The 19,866-nt window shown below is 48.2% G+C and overlaps 1 protein-coding gene across 1 annotated transcript in view; it reads right to left on the minus strand.

Moving 5' to 3' along the window:
• Positions 1–14,320, minus strand: part of RAB44 (RAB44, member RAS oncogene family) — a 29,988-nt gene extending 15,668 nt beyond the window's left edge. Inside the window, exons 1-7 of the mRNA XM_057699770.1 lie at positions 14,114–14,320; positions 7,028–7,139; positions 5,157–5,331; positions 3,767–3,913; positions 2,702–2,792; positions 2,208–2,303; positions 60–247 (exon numbers count right to left, since the gene is read on the minus strand). Coding sequence (XP_057555753.1) covers positions 60–247; positions 2,208–2,303; positions 2,702–2,792; positions 3,767–3,913; positions 5,157–5,331; positions 7,028–7,139; positions 14,114–14,320 — 1,016 coding nt within the window. The remainder of the gene's footprint in view (positions 1–59; positions 248–2,207; positions 2,304–2,701; positions 2,793–3,766; positions 3,914–5,156; positions 5,332–7,027; positions 7,140–14,113) is intronic.
• Between the last annotated feature and the right edge of the window lie 5,546 nt (positions 14,321–19,866).

The following is a 19,866-nucleotide window of genomic DNA, read 5'->3' on the forward strand; positions in this document are numbered from 1 at the left end:
CTCCCCTCTTCCAGGAAGCCCCTGGTCTCCAGCCCGGCCCAGGGGTGGCAGCTACTTGCCTCGGTTCCTCCTCCATCTGCCAGGACACGTGGTCCCTGGCGGTGCTCAGGTGCCCCCTGGTCACCTGCAGCTGCCCCCGCACCTCTTCCAGCTGCCCAGCCAGGTCCCGCTTGGTCTCGCGAAGCTGCTGGTTCTCCGAGCTGGCCTCCTGGTGTGTGCTGCTGAGCCGGTGGAGCTGGGCCTCCAGCTGCAGGAGGTGGAGGGTGAGTAGGTGAAAAGCCCAGGTGCCCTTTAGGGGAACAAACAGCCTCCTAAGGCCGTTGTGGGGCAGACTCTAGGCTCCTGGAGACCCAGCTTAAAGCATAGGATTGGGGGGGGGGGAGGTGTTATCCTCTCATTGGCCAGTTAACTCCATTACCTCCCACCTAGGAGAGACATTGAAAATGTTGGGATGGGGGAGAGAGAGGGATCTGTGTAAGGCACCACAGGGCCTGAAGTGTACACGGATCACACCCTCCTCGGCTCAGCGCTCTGCAGTGGCTGCTCATCTCTGAGTGCATCTGGTCTGCTAGGAGCTCCTGATCCAACAGCAGGTCACAAGACTGGGAGATGGAGAGCTTTTCGACCATGCCGAGTGGAAGGCAAAGGCCTCACAATAGGCTCCAGGGTCCCGCACCATCTCCCCGGCACCCCACCCCTGTTACATCTGTGACTTCCTCTCCCACTACCCCCGCTCCCTCAGTCTGTTCCAGCGCAAGCGTCTCTTTGCTGGTCCTTGAACATTCACAGCACATCATGCCCACCTCAGGGCCTTTGCACTTGCTGTTCCCTCTGTCTGGACTGCTCTCCCCCCAGATACACCTGGCCCACTCCTTGCCTCCTTCAGGTCTTTCCTCCAAAGTCATCATTTTAGTGAGGCCGTCCTTGACGCCCTTATCAAAACCCTCCTGTCCCTCTGCCCTGCTTTGCTGTATTCTCCTTAGCATTTTCACTATCTAATATGTTATAGATTTTAGTTGCTTATTTAGTTAATCATCTATCTCCCTGACTACACAATAACTCCATGGGCAGGAGCTGTGTCTATTATGTTCCTCAGAACCTAGAACAGTGCCTGACACGCTGTGTGTGCACCATAAATAGTTGTTGGGTGAAGGAACAAATGGCCTTGTGGAGAGAGGCTTCACATCCACAAGGGACAGGGCAAAATGGTCCCGTGTGGAAAGTCTAACCTCCTCCCTCGGCAGAAGGGGCCCGCCTCAGTTGCCAAGGAGCAGCTACTGCAGAGGCACCTGGGAAATCAACCCGTGTCAGGAGGGTGAGGCCAGTTGGCAGGACCAGCCGAGGCAATGAGGGGGAAGGCTCTGGGAACCTGGTCCAGTGCTGAAGGGATCCAGACTGTCCTGGTTACAACAGATGGTGATTTTACTAAGGTCAGTGGCCTGGAAGTTGAGGAAGGAAGAGACAACGGGGCAGCGTCTCAGACCCAAAGGCTTAGCCACAATGCCAACTGGAAGTGACTATAGGTTACGAGACCTGAAGTGTTGGGGTAGCAGATATTCTGACCAGGAAGCTAGGTCAGGTTCAGAGACAGTAACAACTGTGACATGTAAAGCACCTACCACATACCAGGCACCATCTTAGGCTCTCAAATATTGTATATCTAATCATCACAGCAGCCTTCTAAGGCAAAAGTTCTGATGTCCATTTCTCTGATGAGGAAACCAAGGCTCAGAGAGGTTAAAAACCTGCCCAAGGTCACTCAGCTGACAAGGGAGGTGAGAGTTGAACATCACCCTATCACCAAGCTTCTCCAACACTGAGACTTCGTGTTTGCCCAGTGCTTTCCTGTTTCAAAGTGCTTTCCCATTTATTACCTTATTTGACACAACTAGCTGGGGAGATGCAGTAGATACGGCTATTCCCACTTTACAGATGGAGAAACTAAGGCCAAGACAAGCAAAGTTGTTTCCTCAGATTTGCATGGTTTTTAATTGGAACAGCAGGAATTTGAACTTGGACCTTCTGACTCGTATCCCAGTGCTTCCACTGCACTACTTGGCCTCATCTCAGAAAAGGGCCAGAGACATCACTTTCTTAGGGGCCAGCTCTGATGCAGGAGCCCAACCAGCCAAGTGAACTCTCAAGAGATGGGTGTCAGGGTCCGCAAATCCTCAGAAATTGGGCTCCTGGGGAAGCCCATCACTCACCTTCTTCTGGTCCTCAGTCAGCCGCTGCACCTCACGCTCTTTGGCCTCCAGGACCTCCTGCATCTGGGAGCTGAGGGCCAGGCCCCGGAAGTCACTCTGGGGAGCACAGAGGTCTCAGCCCCTATACTGCCGCATCTAAGATCCAGCTGGGCTGGGCTGGCCCTCCCCACCCTTCACCTCCACCCAGGCCTGGGGTGCAGGGTCCAGGATGTCTCAACAAGGAGGGGTCTCAGGACAACTTCCCTGGCTCAGACAATAGGAAACAGAAGCCCAGAGAGCAGAAGGAGTGGCTCTGGGGGACACTTGAGACCTGGCAGAGGTGAATCGGGGGCCCAGGCTCAACACTCCCCACCCCACATCTCTGAGGAACGCGAGATCAGCGATATGAGATCTACTCCCAGCAGCCTCCTGCTGCCCCACGCTGGCCAGTCGCTGGCGCACTGCTTGGCCAGCAGAGGAGTTCAGGGCTGGGGGAGAGGCTGGCGGGAGCCTACCTCGGCCTGCAGCTGCTGCTTCTCCCGCTGAATCTGCTGCTCCATCTCTTCATAGAGCTGCTGGACCTTGCGATGGTGGTCAGAGTCCCTCCTGGAAGAGACAGGGGGCAGGGCCAGGCAGCTCTTCAGCAGCCTGGGACCCCGCTGCTGGCAGCGATGGTCCGGGCCTGGCTTTGGCGTCTATCCTACTGTCCACCTCACTCTACCAGTGGTCACTGAACCCTGTCACCCTGAGAACAGTCACCCCAGTAACAGCTCCCCGCACACATGCCCTTGATATTGATCATCTGGTCCCATCATGCTCACTCCTGTAACCATCATCGAGACGTTGGTTCCTGGGACTTCCCTGGTGGCGCAGTGGCTGGGAATCCGCCTGCCAATGCAGGGGACACGGGTTCGAGCCCTGGGCAGGGAAGATCTCACATGCTGCAAAGCAACTGAGCCCGTGCGCCGCAACGACGGAGCCCGCGCGCTAGAGCCCGTGCTCCGCAACAAGAGAAGCCACCGTAAGATGAAGCCTGCACAACCTCAATGAAGAGTAGCCCCCGTTCACCACAACTACAGAAAGCCTGCACGCAGCAACGAAGATCCAACACAGCCAATAAATAAATAAATAAGTTTATTAAAAAAAAAAAGATGTTGGTTCCTGTGGCTCTGTCTCATCGACCCCGTTGCTTCTTCATTCTGTCCCCACTTCCCACTGTCACCATCCTCCTACCCCCATAACTCAGACTCCCTGGCAAGGCTGTGCCCATGCCAAGCCCAGGATTACCACATGCCTTGTAATCTACATGAGCAGTGCCACTCACATATAGTGGCCCTGCCCCAAGACACACTGGCCGTTCCATCTTTGGCTGAAGGTCTAACTCTGTCCTCCCCAGTAGGTCCCCTTAGTCACCCGTTTCTTCTAGCTCAGCTCTGCCGGTCCAGCTCCCAGGCCCTGCCGTGGACCCTGGCTTCCATTCTTCTGGAGCTGGCAGAATTCAATTAAGATTCAACTAAAATGTAAAGAGCACCCACTGTGTGCCAACACCAGGTGGGCGAGGCACCGTGGCCCCAACTCACTTCCTCAGGGTCAGCTGCAGAACCTCCTTGTCGGCCCGGGCCTCCTTCAGGCGACTGTGCATCTTGGCCAGAAAGCCCTCCAGGTTGCCTGCCAGCTGGGGCTCCTCCTGCCGCAGCTTCCTCCAGAGCTGCCAGGTTTCCGCCTGCCTGGGAGGGGAGGACAGCCAGAGATGAGACACGAGGTGGGACCAGGAGGCGGGGGGCGGGGGGGCCGCTCCTCGGTTTCCATGGCAACACTCCAGGAGACCCGGGCACCTGAGCCACAAAAATCCGTTTCCACCCTACAAGGTGCAGCTCAAATGCCACCTCCCCAGGAACCTCTCGCAGGGCGTGAACGCCCACAGCACCTTGTCTCTCTATGGTTTGCTGGTTAATTGTGTGTGTGGGGGGGGGGGCTTGGGAGTCTGATGGCCCAGGGCTTCCATCTGCCGTCTCTCTTCTCTCACTCTGTGGCTGTGTGACCTTCGCCCTCTCGGAGCTTCTTTGTAAAATGGCCCCTGGAGACACGGCCGTGAAAGCACCGGCTTGGGGTCTGTCACCCAGTTGGCGCTCGATAAATGCTGCTTTCACACAGATTTAATTGTCATGAAGACAGACACCTGAGGGCTGAGCCCAGGCCAAGCTGCCACGTGGGTAAATCCGTCCCCACCACAGCTGCCCTGCCAGCCTGCGCCCCCGTCCCACCCTGCCTGCCCCTCAGCCCCTGCCCCACCGTCTGGGAGCTTGTCCTCACAGCGTCCTGGGCGGGGGGCAAAGCTGGGAGAACCTGGGAAGACAGGCGAGGGCAAGTCCCTTGCTGGTTCTAACAGACCCAGTGGGACTTGGGGGGTGGGAGAAGGGCATTTTAGGCAGGGTCACCTTCTCTAAACATAAGTGAACCCCAAAAGCCCGGAGCCTGAGAGAGTCTCCAAGCTCTCCCGCCACCACGCCCGCCCAACACAAAGCATCACCGTGCCTGAAATCACTCAGGGGGATTTGGGGAACCCTCTTTTGGGTTAAGAAAGGCACCCTTGGAGAGCTTTGTATTTTTAAGAATGTGAGTCCCCTTAGGGAGCTGATCCTGCAACTCACTAATCCTTCTGAGGAGCACCCACGTAGGGCAGGACAGGGAGGGAGGTTCGGTGGGATGGACTCCTAGTGGGTGGGCTCTCTCCACACGTGGCTGCAAGTAATCCCACAGCACCTCTTGCGCTCACCCTGCAGCTCCGGGAACAGAGGTCAGACGGTAGGCTACTTGCCCGCAGCCGCACAGCTGACAAGTGGCGAAACCAGTATTTCTGCCCAGCCCCACCTGGCAGCGCCCACCTCCCGCCTGTGTCCAGGCAAGTCCTCGCCCCCACGGACTGGCAGTGCCTCCCCTCCCCCGCACCCCCAGCCTGGCTGGCCGTACTCGGCAAGTGAGTGGCTGGCTCCCAGCTGCTCCATGAAGGCAAAGAATGCCTCCTTCTCCTCAGGGTTGGCCTCCTCCAGTGTTGGGAGGCTGGTGGCTGCAGATCGTCGCTTGGACGGCAGTGGCCTCCTTCTGTGGAGGATGTGGGTGCTCGGGCTGGAGCCAAAGATGTTCTCTGTGGGACGCAGAGGGAAGAAGGGAGCAGGATGGAGTTGGGCTCAGTCCCCTGTCCTCCGACTTTGCCCTGCTCCAGCCCTTGGGGAAATCACTATATCTGTGTCAGTCACATTTATACAGGGCCAGGGTCATACATTCCTCACATCAACCTTGGGAGTCTACTCAAGGTAGACACTGTGCTGATTTTATGGATGAATATCTGAGGCCCAGAGAGGCCAAAGGCTTGCTGGAAGTCACACAGCAGCTCCATGGTGGCCAACACATTCTTTTCACTAAGGCAAGGGGTATTCATTGAGCATCTACTATGTGCTGGGGACAAAATTGGCCAAAGTCCCTACCCTGGTGAAGCTGACATTCTCTTAATGCTAAAAAGAACAGATTTTTTTTTTTTAAGTAAATTTGCCAGGTGAGCTAAAAGAATGAACAGGGTAACTTCCAATGAGAGACTGGACAGGGTCTGCTTTAGAGGGCATGGTCAGGAGTGTCCTGAGGAAACGACATTAGAACTGAGATGTGATTAACAAGTAGGAACAAGTGATGTGGATTTCTAGGGGAGTATATTCCTGGCCGAGAGCAACATATGCAAAGGCCCTGAGGTAGGAGCCAGATTGGCGTGCTGGAGGAGGTAAGTGGTATGGAGAGAGAGCCCAAGAGGTTGGAAGGGTCTGGATGGTGCTGGCCTGTAGGCCCTGAGAAGGGGGTTGAATTCTGTTCCACAGGCATGGGGAAGTCCCCAGTATAGTGGGCAGGATTGGATACAGATGTGAAGATGGCCCCTTGGGGCTGCATGGACAAGAATGTTCCCTCTGCCCCACCCCCGATTCCAGACCCTAATTTTCCCTCCCTAATCCCAGGTTCTCAATCACCAGAACCGGAGCAACCACTTGGTGGGGCAGCCCCAAGCTGTAAATGCAGGTTCCTGGCCTCCCTTTCTGTTGCGCCCCAAACTCTTGGAGACTCAGCAGACCTGAGATCTCCGGATGGCTTTGCAGACATTAAAAGCTGAGCAGTGCTTTTCAGGGTCTCTGCAAGGACACCATTGCTTCCATTCCCTGGGCCAGAAGGTCTTCCCCTATCAAGCTCAGCAGGAATATTGTGCATCCCCAGCTTTGGTGTCTTTAAGCCCTTCTGGGCCTGTCTTGAGAAGCTGGTGTTGGAGTAGCCCTGCCCAGTGAAAGCTAAGGGCCTGGGAAGCCCCCACCCACTGACTATCACCCTCTGCTGCTCCCTGGGGCCTCAATTTCCTTTAACCAAACCCAGAACATGACCTTCTTCAGGCAGAAACAAGGCTTGTGGTCTCAAGAACAGGGGGTGTTAAACCTCTTGCTCAAGGGAAGCCTTTTACTGGGGAGAAGACAAAGGAGGCATCAAAAAGCAAGCCTGGAGGCCTCTCTGGAGGAGGGGGATGCTCAGGGGAGCCGCCAGCTGATGAGCTGCTCTCTCCCGTGGAAAGGAAGTCAAGCCTCCTGGACTGAGTCTTAAGGCTCAGCTCTGCCTCGAACCAACTGCCTTCTCACTTAGGCTTAGTGTTCTCATCTCCACAGTAATCCGTGTCACCATCCATGCCCAGAACTGCCCTCAGGGGTGCTGTGAAGCTCCTGTGATTGGTAAGGTGTCACTGTGGCCTTTCCTGTCTGCCCAGCCTCCCCTCGTGCTGGGCACACTCCCCAGAGGCCCTCCCAGGACAGACATACGGAGCCCAGAGCTGAATTCTTCAAGGGAGAGGCGTCCCTTCCGCTCCACATCCACCCAGTCAAAGATCATCCCCGGCTCCTCCTCGCTGCCCAGGAAGCTGAACTTGGCCACCTGCAAGGAAGAGGTAAGTTGGGCACTGTTCCCACTGCGGAAGGCTGTGAGCCACCCTTAAAAAAAGGAGAGGTGTTTGTCTTCCGCCAACCCCACCTCCCCTCTCCCCAGTTTTGAGTCCCACCGCTAACCTGACCTTGAGGTTCTTGGACCCTATCCAAGGCCACCCTCTCAGCAGAGCCTTAAGCTTCCTCCACACCTTCCTCCACACCTTCCTCCATCCAACATCAAAACCTACCTGTTCTGAGTCTCATGCCTTTAGGACTCTAATAAAGGACAGTAGCCAATCCTCCCCAGAATATGTTTATGTCTTCAAAAATTATCTAAAACTATTCAGTGATGCAGTATAACAGATTATGTTCTGAATAAAAATATTAATATCTAGTTAAAATTTTAATTAGAACTTGGACTTGGTTAAATGTAGAACGAATCCTAGATTGTTTTTTACTACATGTGGGTTAAGATTAGGCTCAGATGCATTCAGCAAAAACAAGCAATAACAGAAAAACCCAAACAGCTGAGGCTTAAATAATACATGCTGAGATAAGTAATCTGAAGTATTCGGGCCAGGGCTGCTATGGCAGCTCCACTATGTTTGCAGGGCCTCAAACTTCAAACTCGAGGCGTGACTGTCCCTCAGTGCCACCCTCCCCATCGAGGTGAAAGAAGCCTCTGGAACTCATAAATCTCTATTCCAAACAGCAGGATGGAAGAAGCAAGAAATAAAGGTGTCCTCCTTTCCTCATATGAAAATAACTCCATCCCCCCTTTCCCAGATGAATATATTTTATATAGCTGCAATCATAGTATAATGTATATAATGTTGTGCTTTCTTTTCTTATCCATAATTTTTCATATCCATAAGTCTCAGTGAAACTGCTCCTACATACTCTTGAATGGGTGTTCCAAAATAACTTGACTTTCCCCCTATTTTTGGACATTTTTTGGCTCTGTTTTCACTTCTATAAATAAAATGCAATGAATACAGGAAAAAAACTATCTAAAACTTGAAAATAAGTCCAAAAAGTGGACAGCACATCCTTTCAGTATTCTACAGGGGCCAAGGCCACCCAAGTATCTTCTAGATTCTGTGAATGTACTTAATTCATCTCATGGTACTGATTAGGGGTCCCAGACTAAATTAAGTCACATGTTAACCTGTAGATTCTGTCCAGGAGAGATGTAAATAACTTTTGCCTGACAGAACAGATAACCCCAAAGATTTATGGCCTGTTATACATTAACCAGCTTTAAAAAATCTGTCTCAGCAATCTGATTCTAACATTTCTTTGTTAAATTATCCAGCTTTTAAAATGATCTTTCAACCATTCATAACATCTCTCATTAATAAATGAGTTAAATAAAATCTCTGGTATAGACTCATTTTATTTTTGTCTAAGGGTCATGATTTTACCTTTTGGGAAATTCTACTTTAACAGTTTTGGAGTTCCCATGGCCCCAGTGGGCTCAGCTGTCAGAACCCAGTAAACTGCATTGCTGAAAAAGAGTCCCAAATGGGCTCAGGGAACCAGGCACTTCTTTTCTTGGCTCTGGAAGGGAATCCCAAGTGTTGTAGAACTTTGTTTGCTGATTCTGTTTTTCTAGTTTTTATGGGTTTTTTTGTTTTGTTTTGTTTTGTTTTTTACTGATTTTCTGCTTCTGATTTTGGTGGTAGCCATGATGGAGAATCCTTTTTAATGGACTGACCACTTGGAGATCTCCATGGGATACATTATGGAGACCTAGTGTCTGTCAGTTGAGAGACAACAGAAAACCTGGTTTGCTAATCTTTGTTGTTGGTGCTGGTGTGTTTGTTTTTCTGTGTGACCTCAAATCGGTTAAGAATTTTGTGCCCACTGAGGAGAACAGCTCTTTGGAATCTGAACTGGAGAGTTTTTGTGTTTCTGTGTTGACTTTCTGCCTGTGGCTAAAGTTGTAAAAAAAGAAGCCAGAAACTCTCTGTGTGTGTCTACATGTCTGTAATTCAGAAAGGCCCTTAACTCTCATTGTGAGTGTGAATCTTTTTCTATATCTGGATATTAATGACTTAAGTACTACATCTCTTTACAGGGGTTCTGTGTGGATTGGTTTGTAGACACAAATAAGTGTGTTTATGTAAATCTAATGGCCCCCAAAGTCACAGAAAATAAAGAAATGGAACTTCTAATGCTTTCAATGTGCTGGGCTTAAAAAAAAATTCCTCTTATAAGAAATTTCTAGCTCAGCAAAATTTTAAGGAACCAGGTTCAGATAACTAAGGTGAATCTTTGACAAATTAGATTGGTTTAATAATTTTGGTTTACAAATGATAAATAATAGCTATCTGTGTTTTCTCCATCTTATATTAAATATGATACAAGTACACATTCTATTTTTCATAAGATCTGGATTTTTTTCTGTGAAGAAACTAGTTAATCTGAATTTCCTACACTTCTCATTTTGTTTTGCTTATCAAATAAGCCAACATTATCTTTATGTGATGTTCAAGATTATAAAAATGTGGATTTGTGTTCTACTCAGTCGATTCATTATTTTAACAAATTTTGTATCAATGGTACTTATATTTTTTAGTGTGTCACCTTACACACAATTTCCAAGAGCCTTAGGTAACTTGAAACACCTGAATTAATAGTAATAAAATTAATTGATAAATAATCTTCGGCTACCTAGAAAATTTCCAAGAAAAAGTTAATCATGAAACATTGATAGCTAAGCATAATTTTAAATATATAACTTTTTACTTATTTTTACATGCTAAAGAGCAATTGTATCTTTGGGTCATGTTAGTGAGTGAATTCATCTTTGACACTTTAAATAGTTGTGCAAGGGAAAGCAGGTATTCAAGTAGATATGTGTCTACCCATATTCACAGAAGCTATATTAACAATAGCTAAAAGATGGAAGCAACTCAAATGTCCAACAAAGGGATGAATGAATAGGTGAAATGTGGTATACACAAAAAAGGGAATATTATTCAGCCTTAAAAAAGAAGGGAATTTTGACACATGCTACAATGTGGATGAACCTTGAGGACATTATGTTAAGTGAAACAAGCCAACCACAAAAAGACAAATACTATATGATTCCATTTATATGAGGGACCTAGAGTGGTCAAATTCAGAGACAAAGTAGGATCTGGGTTTCCAGGGAAGAGGGAGATGGGAGCATGGGAGTTAGTATTCAGTGGATACAGAGTCTTCCTTAGGGAAGATGAGGGAAATCTGGAGTTGGATGGTGGTGATGATGATGGTTGTACAGCATAATATCACTGAACTCAGCACATAAAAATGGTTAAAATGGCAAATTTTAAGTTATGTATATTTTATCGCAATTTTTAAAAGCTGTGCAAGGGATATGTGTGACTGTAGAAAGTCATGTCATGTGTATTTGTGAGCTTTGCTAGTTTACTAAAATGCTAAGACAATTCTCAATTGTTTACCCATTAGTTTTTTCTGGGAAATAGAGGCTAATTACTTTGTTAAAAGTTATAACCACTATGATGTTTGAGATGATATTAGGAACAAGAGTGACAGAGAAAAACAACTGTGTCTGCAAGGAAAATGGGACGTATTTTTGCTTTCCAAGGGATGAGGGAAGTGGTTTTGTCTTACAGTGTCTGGCTGTTCCAGAACATGAAAAAGTAAAATCTGAGCAGATATAGAGTTTTAGAGGGTTTGTTGAAAGGGAATCTTTTTGTCTTGATTCATAACACCTGAGTCTGAAAACAGGCTATGAAGTACATTTGAACATTTTGCTAAATTTGGCTCAGTTTTGATGAGTTTAAAAATAAATAAATAAATGAAACTTGTGAAACTTTTACTGCCACATGTTATATTAATGCAAAACTAGAGTTTGGCTCCATCTCTACTAAAATGATAAATTGGTCTTAGAGCTCTAGGCAAGGATAAAAAGGGGTTCCTATTAATCTTCTGTGTAAGTTGCCCAGATAACTGATTCCATGTCTCAGCAGAATAATTTTCTCTGCTTTGTTTAGGCTTTATCATGTTCTAATTTTCTTTAAAACCAAAAGCAAAGCCACTTCCCCTGTAAAAGAGCTAAATATCCTTGCAATAGTGTTGCCTTCTATGTTTAGTTCAAAATGTTTCATTTTAGTGTCACTCTGATTAAATAGAAAACCAAGTGCTATTTCCCAGGAGCCCAGATTCTGTCTTAATCTAGTGCCCTATCTTCTCTGATAGCTCTTTTGGTTTTGCCTTCCCAACGTCAGATCCTAAATTTAGAAAAAAATTAAATTTAAATGTCAGGATATCTTTCTCTTTATTTATTAAATACCTCAACACTATTATAAGAGCATCGTGGGAAGAACTGTCAGATCAGAAAAGATATTTAGCCTTTCCTAGGCTAAGTTTACATAGGTAAAACACTCTTAATATAAATATTTCAGAAACTGCATGCTTTAGGAGAAGGCCCTAGAGATTTCTCAATGTCTTTGCTATGCAAAATATGTTCTTATCTTTAGGGGAAACACAGATCAAACTCTTATGAAATAGTTATATACTGTATCCCAATAGAACATTTTACTCTCTTCCATTCTGATATTATTAGTTACTGTAATAAATAAGCACAGGCTTTCAGCCTCATTGCTAAACACATTTCTGCTTTCTTACCCTTGCTTGAAGGCTTGGTTACAAGCTGCAGGCCAGTTTGTATCTTCCACAAAGCACAGACTCAAAGTCTTGTGGAAAGGGACTGTACTAGGTTCCATGAACTATTGATGCTATACTTGGTACAGGATTCCAAGCTGGCATTAGCCGATCTTCACACTGAGCCAGTGGATCACAATTCTTAGGACTCTTTTCAGTCCAGAAGCAGCCAGCTCACCCAGGATCCAGTAAATCAAGAATAAACTACATGGAGCTAAATGAATGGTTGAAGGAAATCGAGTTGTGGTTATTTGTTGGGAATACAGTTGATTTTTTTTATTGTTTTATTTATATGGATGTATGAGGAAGTCCTCTGTCTGCCTTCCTGAGCTGTCTCTAACCTTCAGTTTAGGAAATTATGCTTTCATAAACTGAAATTTAACATTTTAAATGGTACCTGAATCTTACTGATCCCCCTCCTGATTCAGAAGCCAATACTTTTCCTGATTTCCTTCCTTTCTCTGGTAATACAGTTATTTACACAGGTTCAGTAAGAATCTGTCCTCCTTTTTACTCGGATATAGTTGGATAGATCAATTGTGTGACTGGATATTGTATTAAAGGATGATTCTCATTTAATCAGGTGTGACAAGTCCACTGTAAGGAGAACTCATGGAACCAATCCTTGCAAAGCTCTCGCAGGAAGCTGGCCTGGAAACAGGTGATAAGGAAGGTTACTTCTGGGCAGGAGATGGACCTTAGAAAAAGTGGGAACCTCAAGAAGAGAGGAAGTCCCTCACATTTATAGGTGCTTCAGGTAAAAGCTGGCGGAGAGAATCCTGTGCTGAGGTTGCATAGTGGTGGGGAGGCCAACTCGTTTCAGTTTGCCCAAGACTTTCCCAGTTTTAACACTGAAAGTCCCACATCCCAGGTGCCCCTCCAGCCCAGGCAAAGTGGGACAGATGATCACTGTAGATAGAAGAGCAAATTACAGAGATTTTAAAAGTCCAGCTTAAGATTCCATGTGAAAATTTCTGGAGAGAATCTAAAATGGCTCAATACTTCAAAATTCTAGATTTGCAGAGCCCAGTCAAGGAGGTCCACATGCTTTATGTGTGCCCTCGCTGCATCTAAGGAAATGATCAAGCCAAACCGAATGAGATCAGGCTTTTTTATGTCAAAAAAAAAAAAAAAAACTTTGGAGATTATCTCTGATCACAGGAAATTATCTGAAACTTGGAAATAAGGTGAAAAGGTAGACAGCACATCCTTTCATTTTTATAAGGGGGTAAAGGCTTACCCAAGCATTGTCTAGACGAGAGGAATGTACTTAGTTCATCTCATTGTTTACCTTTCATTAAAAGTCCCAGACTTATCGAAGTTACTTGTTAACTTGTAGCTTTTGTCCAGGAGAGGTGAAAATAATTTTTTGTCTAGTACTACAGATAACCCCAAAGATTTATGGCCTGTTGGATATTAGTCATTTTTCAAACTGAACTCAGCAAACTTATCCTAACACTCTCTGTCAAATTGCCTATAAATATTCTAGCTTCTCAAATGCTCCTGAAACCTGTCTTAACATCTTAGTGGTTCCCTCACTGATTGATAATACTAATGAATTAGATAGAGCTTTGATAAGTATTGATTTTACATTTACTCGAAAGTCTTTTTTTCTTTTTAACCATTTTGAAAATTGTATTTTTAACATCAGCCATTTGTACGTTTTTGTGGCCCTGAGGGTGAATATAGGAATGGTCAGTTTTGACAGGGAAAGAACAAAGTCTGGAGTGGCTCTGAGGGTAAATATAGGAATGGTCAGTTTTGACAGGGAAAGAACAAAGTCTGGAGTATAGAGCAGTATCAGAAGGAGACAGCAGGGCCAGTGAGACTCCAGAAACCCACATAGGACCCTTTACAGAAAATGAAGAGAAACCAAAAAAAAAGCCAAATTTTTTTTTTCAGCCAATCTTGCTCTAAGTCACAGCCTAAGATTCCTCCTTGGCATGTACAACCTTGGCTGATCTTCTGTTTCGTTGACGTTTGCTGTCATTGACATGGTTTGATTTCCAGGGCCCTGCTCCCCAAGATAAACTTACCTGCTCAATGGGCCTAAAATTATACCATCTGCAAGTTACTTCTTTGGCCTAAAACCTTTCCTTTGTTAAAACGCAAATGTTTCTGGACGAGGGTAACACAAAAGACTTTATCAGTCATTTACCCATTAGTATAAACAAATTCCTAGCCTTTCCTGAGAGCAAATTTGAGATGAGAGAAAGGGAAAAGACCAGGTAAGCTCTGCCTTCTGGGATAGGGAGTCTCAGAAAGCTATGGAAAAGGGATTCAGGGGGTGGGACGGGGCCTTGGACTCACCGCCAGGTCCTCTCGAGTGACAAAGCCCCTCTCCTTGGCACCACAGTCCTGGAAGAAGCCCTGCAGTTCTGCAGCTGACTGGGAGGACCAGGACTCTGGCTCGGGGGCCACAAGGGCATCCTGGCCATCTGCTGGCTCTCGCATCTGCCGCCGGCGACTGGAGCCTAGCTTCCGGCCCTTTCGGGGCACTTGCTCTCCACTTTCCATGGTGCTTGGCCTGGGGACAGAGAGGTGAGGGGACATGGGGCTACTGAACACAGCCATACCCTGCTCAAAAGTCTCCAATGACTCCCCATCACCCCTGGAGATAACCCACCATGGCTGACAAAGCCCTGCCTGATCTGACCTGCGCTGGCCTCTCTGACTCATCACCCACCCCAAGCTGATGGCCATCACTGGTTCTATTTCCTGACTTGGGGGTGGGTACACAGGATGGTCCAGGATCTCACTGTCTGAAAGACCAGAAGCAGCTTGCTGAGCCATCCCTCCTGCTGCTCCTCCAGCTCATCTCACATCTCACCTTCTGGGAGGGGCTCTCTCCACCCTCCCCTCCTCCCTCTCTCAGCCTCAACCTCTTTTTCTCCTCAACAACGTTTCTCTACTCCTTCCGTATATGCGCCAGGGAATCCATAGCTCCCCCACGTGGCTCTTATGGCCTTTCAAGACGTGCCCATCCTTCACCCCCTCACTTCTGTATTCCATCATGATCCATGTCAACCTTTCTGAACCACTCGCCATTCCTGGAATTCCAGATTCCTTCCCATGCTTGCTCCCTTTGCCACAAACCTCCCTGATTCTCTCACCCCCTTGCCTAGCTGATACCTCTTCCTCCCTCAGCTTAGAGGCTACCTCCTCGAGAGCCTCCCTGAAGCTCCCCCATGCTTCAAGCAAGGTTCATGCCCCTTTATCTGTGACCCCATGATGTTCTGGGTTCCCCCTATAGGAATGGTACTCTGTGCCTCGGTCCACACTGCTCACAGCTCCCTAGCACATAGTAGGTGCTCAAGTAAGGGCTGTCCAATTCTTTAATTAAGGTACTTTCATCTGTCACTGAAAGTCAGTTGGTCAATTGATAAGGATTTTGATACATAAGGATTTGTCCAGGTAAGGCCTCAAAGTAGGAAACAGGCTAGAGTCTGGAAGGAGTAGAGTCTGGTCCTGTGCTGGGGGGGGAGGGGGTGGGGGGGTTGGAGGGAATAAGTCTGGGGCACATAAAACTGTGTAGGGTGGGAGGGTCTTGATATGCACATAGACAACTTCCTGCAGGTAGTGAGACTTGAGCCAAGCTCTAAAGGAAGCAGGTAGGATTTAGAAGCAGCCAACAGCATGTGTAAAGGGACTGAGGCAGCAGGAACACCACACCCACCCTGAGCTTTCTCTGTTGGGGTCAAAGGTCACAGGCAGGCTGGGTGGAAGGATCAGGGTGCTCTGCCTCAGGGGTAGGGCTCATTGCAGGAGTCTGGAGCCACTGGTCTAACCTCACCTTGGGCAAGTTCCTTCACACAGGTTGCATAGGACCTGAATGAAGCAATTCCTCACCCTTGGGGAGGCCCCAAACTCTGAAGTGAAGTAGAGTCTCTGACACCCCATCAGTTATTGCCTCTTTTTCTTCCCTTTCTGCTTTTGCTCTCCACCTGTTTCTCTCCATCTCTCTCTCTCTCTCTGTCTTTCTCTCTCGGGGTCTTCAAAATCTGCTTCAGATGCAGTTTTAAGATTATAGATGTAAAACCGCAGTGGTGTGCTGGGGCTTGCAAGAGCCAATTGTGTACCTCTCTTCCCAATGCAGCAGCTTGGGATCCGCCGCTGTGGACATGTTTACAACATGGGAATCAGCAAATGCTACGAAATCAGGGGTTTTTCCCCCAAAGAGCAGTAACCAGCACATCTCTTCTCTCCAAACCCTTCCCAAGATCTAGCATGCATTTAAATGAGCACCGACCAAATGCTGACACAGTGGAAAGCAGGCCTGCCATGACCTGTGAGGCTCCATTAGGCAAGTTAGGAAAAGTGCTCCTTCCTCCGGGCAGATGCAGCCCAGTGCCAGGGCCCACAGGTTGGCAGGTGGACTGTGGGCTGGATTCCAGTCCCCACTCACCTCCTTGGCCAGGCACCCTTGTGCAGGACACAACCTACATACCCAAGTGGAGCCCCTGGCCCTGTAGTTACAGGGGTGGACTAAATCCTGGTCTCCCCTGGAGGTACTAACATAGCCGCATGCAGGAGAAGACTCAAAATTAATTACAGCACAATGTAGAAGGGGCAGTAAACCTGTGTGCCAAGTGCTGAGAGAGCGCTGCAAAAGGAGCAACTCACTTGCCTGTGCCTGTCAGGGAGGACTTCCTGGGGGAGGTGTCACAATTTCGCAGTGAGTTCCAGGGTAGGAGAGATCAGATTTAACCCTGAATCCCCTCACGATGCCCAGCCTTGCTCTGGGCACGTGTTGGATCCTCAGTTACTCACTGCTTCCTCCATTGACTCACACTGCCCCTCAGAATGTGGGTTATTCTACCAGACAACTGAGTAGACCCAAAAAATATTAGTGCTGTAAAAGAAAAAATAAAGCAGGGAGACTGTTCTATATTCAAGGGAATAAAGATAAATGACACCTAAATATAGTATGCAATCTTTAACTGGATTCTCCTTCAAAAAAAAATAACAGTAGGAATAAGGGACATTTTGGGGGCAACCAGGGAAATTTGAATATGGACTTTACATTGGATGATATTCATTGAGCAATGTGAAATTTCTTAGGTGTGATGCAAGTGTTGTGATCACGTGGAAGAATCTCTCTGTCTTTAAGGGATCCGTGCTGAAGTGTATAATGTCTGCATTTCACTTTCAAATGGGTCTCCGTAAATACATAAGCAAATTCACAGGAAATAAGTGTGTATGGTGGGGGAGAGAGTAAGAGGGGCAAATGGCTAGCCGTCTGTCCAATAGCATTCGTTTTACTATTTGCTCAACTCTTCTGTAGATTTGAAAGATTTCTTACTAAAAAGCAGGGGAGATAGGAACTCCCTGGCTATCCAGTGGTTAGGACTTCACGCTCTCACTGCCAGGGCCCAGGATCAATCCCGGCTCAGGGGACTGAAATCCCACAAGCCATGGTGCAGCAAACAAACGAAAGAACGAACGAACGAATGAACAATAGGGAGGGAAAGCCAGTAAGGCGATTCCAGGGATTAGAATACAGAATTTCCTCCACAAATCTAACTGTCCTTCTGCTAGTATCTCCCACGCCCGCATCCCCCTCCATGTTGCCCCTGGAAACAACGATGAGATACACACCCCTCCTTGCGTGCATCTGTGCTTCTGTCAACCCCCAGAGGTCAACATCTATCTCACTCACCATCCCTCTGAGAGGGGAGCCCCTCTCTCTATGACCCCCACGACCCTCCAATGGGCTGGGCCTTGTGTATTATAGTCAAAGAAATCCTCACTGAGCATCAGTACCAGAAGAGGGTGCATCCCACCCTCTTGACCCATAAATGTGGAAAAAGAGGCCAAGAGAGGCAGTGACTTCCAGTCCCAGTGCTTTAGAGTCAGATAGACTCTGCCTCTCGGAGCCCTGCCGCTCACCGGGCAAGGTCACGGGCAAGTCCCTGTGCCTTAGTCTCCTCACTGGAACATGAGGCTAATAGCTACCACCCAGGGTTGTTGTGAAGATGAGGGGAGACAATGGAAGTGGAAACACCACTTCCTGTCCCCAGCAGAGCCCATCTTCCTTTCTGGCTTTACTTTTTTTTTTTAATTAATTTACTTATTTATTTTTGGTCAGGTATCTTCGTTCCCTGACCAGGCATCGAACCCAAGCCCCCTGCAGTGGAAACGCAGGTTCTTTACCACTGGACCACCAGGGAAGTCCCTTGGCCTTACCTTCTCTTACTGCTTGTCACCTTCCCAGAATAGAGTATTTTTATTCATTTATTTTGTAAAACGTGCATCTCCTCTTACTGAAATAGAAGCCTCATGTGAGTAAGGAATTTACTCTTTTGTTCACTGCTCTGTCCCAACAGTGCCTCGCATACAGTTGGTGCTCAGCAAATATTTGTTGAATATACAATCCATGTAAAGCGCTCACAACTAGGCCCTGAGAACAGCAACCATGGGGTAAAGTTAGCCATGACAATTGTGGTGACATCATGAATGAGGGTGAAATTCCATTTGAGTCTCATAGAAGTCGGGTGCTGTACAGATATAATTTATCCCCGCTCAACGGATAAGGAAACTGAGGGAGGGAGGCTTTGAAAGGCAGAGATCTGTCCAAGCCCATGATATCAGAAGCAAATTCGGCACCAGATCCACTCTCCTGGTTTATCATGGGACAGACTTGCCCCGAGACCACTTCTTGGACAGGCACCTCCTTGGCGGGCAGGAGGCTCCTCTGTGGATCACAGACGCCCGACAGAGCAGCCGTGATGGGACAGGGCTTTGCAGCAGGGCAGGGTGGGCAGGCTTTGCTCGGGTTGTGAGACAGAAACTCAAGTTTCACGTGTACTTCCGTTGGTGGAGATAACACACACACGCAGCAGCAAGATAAGATTCCCAGTGCAGAAGCTTCTAGAACTAAGGCACGGGGGGAAGAGTCTACTGTGATGTGGGTGCCACGTCACTGAGTCTGTCAGGGTCCCACAAGTGAAGGGAGCTAGAATCCTGAAATAGATTCCCCGTGGCCACATTGCAGGACATGGGATGCTCTTGACTTCCCTGCCTGGGAGTTCCTAGTCGAGCTGCACTCCATTTTCATCAGTCCCCTGGCACTTTGTAAGAAAGCAGCACCTCCTGGATACCTCACCCGTCCCCACTATGCCTCAGGCCTCAGCATCAGCCATCTGAGTCATCAATCCTTCTCTCCCTAGAGGGCACTTGGCAGCCCCCTCCTTGCCTGTCAGGAGGCTGGGGGTGGAAAGGCAGCAGGTGCCCTGCTGCCAGCACTGCCTCGACATACCTGTCACCATCAGTCAGGGACAGTGGACTGCCCCCTCACAGCTTTACAATCTGCACCTAAAAACAGTCTGTGCCTCCTTTATGGCCAGGTATGGCCCCTCAGAGACAATGGGGACATCCTTCAGTCAGTCCTCACAGGTGCGCGCGCACACACACACACACACACACCGCCCCCATCTCTCACGGTCTGCTCTCACAGTCAGACACGACACCCCTCTCAGCCGTTGGTGTGTACGAAGGTCCCTGCCCACTCAGAGTCACTCAGAACAACGCCCTCAGAGTCAGCCAGCAGGGGCAGCCCTCTGTCAGCGCCCTCTCCTCTGCCACACACCCCTTATTTATTATTATTATTTTTTTGGCGCTGCGCCAGGGCTTGTGGGCTCTCAGTTCCCTGACCAGGGATCAAACCCAGGCCCCCAGCAGTGGATGCTCGGAGTCCTAACCACTGGACCTCCAGGGAAGTCCCCACATTCCCCTTATTGATCATCACTACCTCAGACCCGTAACAGTGGGAAACCCCATCCTGGCCAGGAGCACACATACACACACCCCCGCCCCCAGCACTACTACTTCTCTCCACCTCCTCGCCCAAGAAATCATGTAAAGTTTGAGGCCAGACTTGAGGGCAAATAAATCCTGCTCCCAGGCATCCCAGCAATCAGCTCCCTGCTCTAGGATTTGGTTCAGGGAGCAGGCACCACAGGCTTTCTCTGACGAAGTGAAGAGCCTTGTAAGAAGGATGCTATGGGGGACAGGGACAGAATCATAATAGAGCATCTGTGGGTGCCTTAGGGCCTCCCCCTTTC

The sequence above is a fragment of the Hippopotamus amphibius genome, chromosome 11 (assembly GCF_030028045.1).
Source record: "Hippopotamus amphibius kiboko isolate mHipAmp2 chromosome 11, mHipAmp2.hap2, whole genome shotgun sequence".
Classification (NCBI taxonomy): domain Eukaryota; kingdom Metazoa; phylum Chordata; class Mammalia; order Artiodactyla; family Hippopotamidae; genus Hippopotamus; species Hippopotamus amphibius.